This window comes from Brachyhypopomus gauderio, chromosome 15, assembly GCF_052324685.1.
Source record: "Brachyhypopomus gauderio isolate BG-103 chromosome 15, BGAUD_0.2, whole genome shotgun sequence".
NCBI classification, from domain to species: domain Eukaryota; kingdom Metazoa; phylum Chordata; class Actinopteri; order Gymnotiformes; family Hypopomidae; genus Brachyhypopomus; species Brachyhypopomus gauderio.
The window spans coordinates 9,937,168-9,942,626 of NC_135225.1; the positions used below are offsets into that span (position 1 = coordinate 9,937,168).

The 5,459-nt window shown below is 41.5% G+C and overlaps 1 protein-coding gene across 1 annotated transcript; it reads left to right on the forward strand.

The window, feature by feature from the left end:
* The first annotated feature begins 495 nt into the window (after positions 1-495).
* cyp1b1 (cytochrome P450, family 1, subfamily B, polypeptide 1) lies at positions 496-5,094 on the forward strand. Its single transcript, XM_076974548.1, has 3 exons — positions 496-869; positions 1,043-2,057; positions 3,053-5,094. The coding sequence occupies exons 2-3, from the start codon at positions 1,051-1,053 to the stop codon at positions 3,606-3,608; spliced, it is 1,563 nt and encodes a 520-aa protein (XP_076830663.1). The 5' UTR covers positions 496-869; positions 1,043-1,050; the 3' UTR covers positions 3,609-5,094.
* The last annotated feature ends 365 nt before the right edge of the window (positions 5,095-5,459 follow it).

The following is a 5,459-nucleotide window of genomic DNA, read 5'->3' on the forward strand; positions in this document are numbered from 1 at the left end:
TGTTCCTAGGAATAATCACCCAGGAAATGCATAGAACATATGCCTAGACTAGAGAAGCTTTATCTGTCTGTAGGTCAGCAGAATCACTTAAAATCAGTAATGCCTACTTGTTTTGAGCTACAGTGTTCACTACAATCCTTATGTCTGTCGATAAAAACTTGTTTCGCATCATAACACTAAGGACTTACTTTTGTTTTGACCTGCTATCTTATTTTTACGAGTGTGAAAGTAGCAACCTTAAAAGTAGCAGTACCTTGAGTTATCTGTGGAGTAAAGTCCCGTTACTGAGCTGAACTTACTGTGGTGACTGAAGCGCTAAATTGCTGATGCCGCATTCACCGCGGGAGGCACGAGAGGCAAACATTACTCACGCGCGCGCCTCTTGAGTGTCCCTGAGTGTGTGTGTGTGTGTGTGTGAGTGGAGCTGAGAGAGAGGGAGAGAGAAAGAGAAGGAGGAGGCGAAACCCTATATGTAATAGACTAGCTGACGAGCTATGATGTTATTCGCCAGTTTATGTTTCTCGTGATAAATCACTTTACTGCGCTCGCGCCAGCACTATTTGAGCTGAGCGCGTGCAACGGCTCCGTTTGTGCAGAGGCTGCATATCCCAGCGGGGTCGCCATTCGGTAGCACCGACTTAATACCATTTTCTGCTAAACTAAAATATTTGGGCTAAAATAATTTGCGTGACATTACAAAGGAACGAACTTTCATTTTGGCATGTGTATATTCACAAAGCACTGCAAGTAAAACTTAGACGTCGCGTCTAAGTCAAGTTTTCAGTGAAGAGACGTCTCATTTTTGTGCACTGCGTCTGGTCCAAAGTGACCATAACATCTACTGGACTGGAACAAATGCAAATACACAGGTAAACTGATGCTTAGGCAGTTAGTTTTTATGCAACATTGTTTTGGTAGACGCTATTTTGTAGATCCTGTGCAACAGTTTAACAGACTGAGTGATCTCGGTTTGGCATTCAATTTAACGGAATTAGTCATTTTGAATATGACATGCAATAATTGATTAGATCATTTTTCATAGGTAATGCAATGGATCTACCAAGAATGATAGCGGACGCCACCCAGTTATCCACGCGGAATGTTTTACTTATATCGGTGGTTGTTCTGGTGGGAATACGCCTCTTGTCCTGTCTCCTGCAACACGGGAGCGCGCACACCTTACCGGGTCCTTTCTCGTGGCCGATCATCGGGAACGCCGCGCAGCTTGGCCACGCGCCTCACATTTATTTCTCTCAGATGGCTCGGAAATATGGTGAAGTGTTTCAAATCAGACTCGGGAGCAAACCCGTCGTGGTACTGAACGGCGACGCGATCAGGCAAGCCCTCATCACCAAGGGAGCTGACTTTGCGGGGAGGCCAGATTTCCAATCCTTCAAGTTCGTCTCGGCGGGCAGGAGCATGGCGTTCGGCAATTACAGCGAACACTGGAAGATGCACCGAAAGGTGACCCAAACCACACTACGAACTTTAACCACTAGGAACATCCATACCAAGCAGACGTTTGAGAACCACATAGTTAGTGAGGTACAGGAGCTGATCAACATCTTTTTGCGCGAAACTCAGAAAACAAAACACTTCCAGCCAAACCATTACCTGGTGGTGTCTATCGCGAACATCATGAGCGCCTTGTGCTTTGGGAACAGGTACTCTTACGACGACCTCGAGTTTCAGCAGATGGTGGGAAGAAATGATAGATTTACAAAGACTGTTGGGGCGGGGAGCATCGTGGATGTGATGCCGTGGCTCCAGTATTTCCCAAACCCCATAAAAACGTTGTACGGACAATTTAAAGAGCTAAACGACGAGTTTTACGAGTTCATGCGTGTCAAGGTTGTTGAGCATCGGAAGACTATCGAGTCGAGCTTCATCCGTGACATGACCGACGCCTTCATCGTTGCGCTAGAAAGGGGACTGGGCGGCTCGCCCGGAGTCTTTCTGGATAAGGAATATGTAACACCTACCATCGTGGATATCTTCGGCGCAAGCCAAGATACACTTTCGACAGCTCTACAATGGCTACTTCTAGTGCTCGTCAGGTAATTTTTTTGTCATGTTTCTATATAGAACAATATCGAACATGCATCATTGTAAGGGTGGTATTACCATAAACCACCTTTTAAAATGTTAAATCGAGCAGCCGCTAAGTAAAAGTGTCCAAGCGTATGATAAATGTCTGCGAAAGTGGAAAGTCATATTTATTTACTTAAATATTTATTTATAGTGTCCTAAAAACCGAAATATCTCTAGTGAGCAAATAGCTTTGGTTATGCCCGTGTTTAGCCTTCTAAGAACACTCATTTCCTAGAGCGCGCGCTTCACTGCGCACGAAGGTGTTGCGTAATCACTAGAAACGTTGCCAAGGGGACACTACAATCTACCCAACAGCAGAGGAGCCCACAGAACGCACGCTACATAAACTACATGAAAAGGACGAACCAGAGCAACACTGCGAATATGCATCACGAAGAAATAAGATTACCTGCACAATTCCAGCGGTGGGATACAGCAATGCAATGTAGTTTCTGCATCTCTACCAAATATTTAACTCGCGCCCTTATTGTCAAGCCCTTTATCAGATCAATGATGTATGCGTAATTTAAATAAATGTAGGTGCAAAAAGTAATGCAAAATAGTTTATTTTATACTTGGTTTCATAAGGGCATAAATAATGTCAGAAGTCATTAATGTGATTGCTGGTTAGTCTGGTAAACACTTTGGCTGAGGGAAAGAAAAAAAAACTTTTCTCTGTTCTACACTTGAGCTTCAGTAAAAATGCAACATAGTATGCCTATCATAGGGAGATTTTCCTTGCCACTGTCGCCTTTGGCTTGCTCATTAGGGATCTGGACCCATGCGATTGTAAAGCTGCTTTGTGACAACGTGTTGTGAAAAGCGCTATATAAATAAATTTGACTTTGACTATTAACATAATTAAGATACTATGCATATTAACATAATTAACATAGTATGCCTATTAACATAATTAACATAGTATGCCTATGAACACAATCTGTTTCATCGCACACAACAGGTATCCAGATGTTCAGAAGAGACTTCAGGATGAAGTAGATAAAGTGGTGGGCAGGAGTCGTCTCCCCACAATACAGGACCAGCCTCGTCTTCCATACGTCATGGCCCTCATCTACGAGGTGATGAGATTCACCAGCTTCATCCCTCTGACAATCCCCCACTGCACAACCACCAACACCTCCATCAATGGCAAGCTGGTCGCCAAAGGCACCGTGGTCTTCATCAATCAGTGGTCCATGAACCACGACCCCAAGAAGTGGGATCAACCAGAGATCTTCAACCCGCTACGCTTCCTGGATGAGGACGGGGCACTAAATAAAGACCTAACCAGCAGCGTGCTGATCTTCTCTACAGGAAAGCGGAGGTGCATAGGGGAGGAACTGTCCAAAATGCTGCTTTTCCTCTTCACGACCTTCATGGCACACCAGTGTGACTTTACGGTGGAGAAGCCACCACCCATGGACTACCTGTACGGGCTGACTCTCAAGCCCAGCTATTTCCAAGTCGCTGTCACTTTACGTGAAAAATCACAGTGCGTCTCACAGGAAGTCCAATAAGCTGTGTCCGCTGTACCGAACACAAAGCACAAGAGCGTGAGCAGCAGCTCGTGTTTGATGCACAAGCAACACAAAGACAGAAACACTGTGCTATATGCAAAATGAAGGCAACATAATGTACAGTGAACAATGAAGTAACACATACACATGTACCGTGAGGTCAAAGTTAACATAGGCATGTCTTAACATATTAATATATTTATAAATTGACTATACTCAGGCAGAACATTTTATTTGACAATTTATGTTGCACCACCTAGGACTACACTAACAAGAAATTAATTAAATTCAGGTTGTGGAACTTTATAGCAGCACTGAAAAAATGACTTGTAGTTATAGGAGAGACATAAAGCAAAATTCAGAGCCATGTGACAACCTAAAATAATCTAAATAAATGGGTTTCTAAACTACTGTTTTGTGCTCTGAAAGGCCGTTGATGTTTGTTCTAATATCAGTGGGCCTGTCTTTTCCTCTCCTTCTATTCCTGTTCTATTCAGATGACACCGCCTCTGAATGGAAAATAGCTAATCTGTCTGTCTGTGAACAAAGCACTTTATGTATTTTGTCTGATTAGCAGTTAACAGTTTTTGCAACCTAGCGTTTCTTTATTCTCAGTGCTCACCCATGTGAGAGTGGCACCAACAGTCCATTACCTTCAACTCAGTCTCTTTAGGTTCCTGGTCACTATTGTACTCCTGCTAGAAGAGTCCATACTGCAGTCTTCCCTTTAATAAAGCTGGGAAAATTGCAAGAAGGACTAACATATTTTAACAAGTAGTGGTGTAGAAATGAGAATGTATTAAATTGTATATTCAACAGGTATATAAAAACTATGGATGAATGGATCTTGCAGTCAATAAGTGATATTTTGTGTTATGAGGTTTGGAAAATGTGTTTAGTCAATACCAGAGTAGAATATGCTAGGTTTGATGAACAGTGCATTAGCAGAGACAACCTTCTCAGCACCCGGGTGTCTCTTGAACTATCTGTAGGGAATAGAACTGACAGAACTGGATATTTGGCAGGTTGAGTTATAACAATATATCTAAGTGTGCTTAAGATAGGAAAACCTCTATTGCAAGTGTGTTGTGTCCAAAACATTGTATTTTCTCCACATTTTCTGAGCTGTTAACAAGATGTAATATAAGCTGTTAAATCTTATTAAATCAATCCCTGCACCTTTAGATGATATATAAGCTACTCAGGGTACAGATGAACATATCATAGATGAAGCATGACCCCCCCCCCCCCCCCCCCCCCCCCAATTAAAACATCGTCATCATCATCATGATAAACACTAGCAAGAGAGAATCTCAGGGCTTGCTAACTAACATGTATATACATTACACATTAGCAATTTTTGTTTGTCATAATTGTCATAGCACATGTTTAACATTGTAAGAGATCTATATATTAATAACAAATCTAGATTATATCAGTGATTTTTTTAGAAAAGGTATTATTTTCCTGTCATTATTTAGTACAAGATGCATTTATTCTGCACTTTGTGATTCAATGATATATTGTATTTTTCTACCTTATATAAATGTAGATTTTTGGCTGTTTTACAAAATACAGATGTATACAGTTGATGGCTCGTGTTTGAGAATTATTTAAACATCAAATGCAACTTCCAAATGCATATCAAAAACAATATTACAACGTTTAGTGTTTTTGAACCTGAGATGATCACCTAGATAAGTAATTTATAGTGAAAGTGTTGAACCAATTAAACACACTGTATTTACTGTTGATTAGCCTGGGCCATATCTGTAGACTTAAATCAGACCACCCATGACATACGGTAAAACCATCATGATTGTACCTTCATTTGTTTGTGCCTTTACTGAT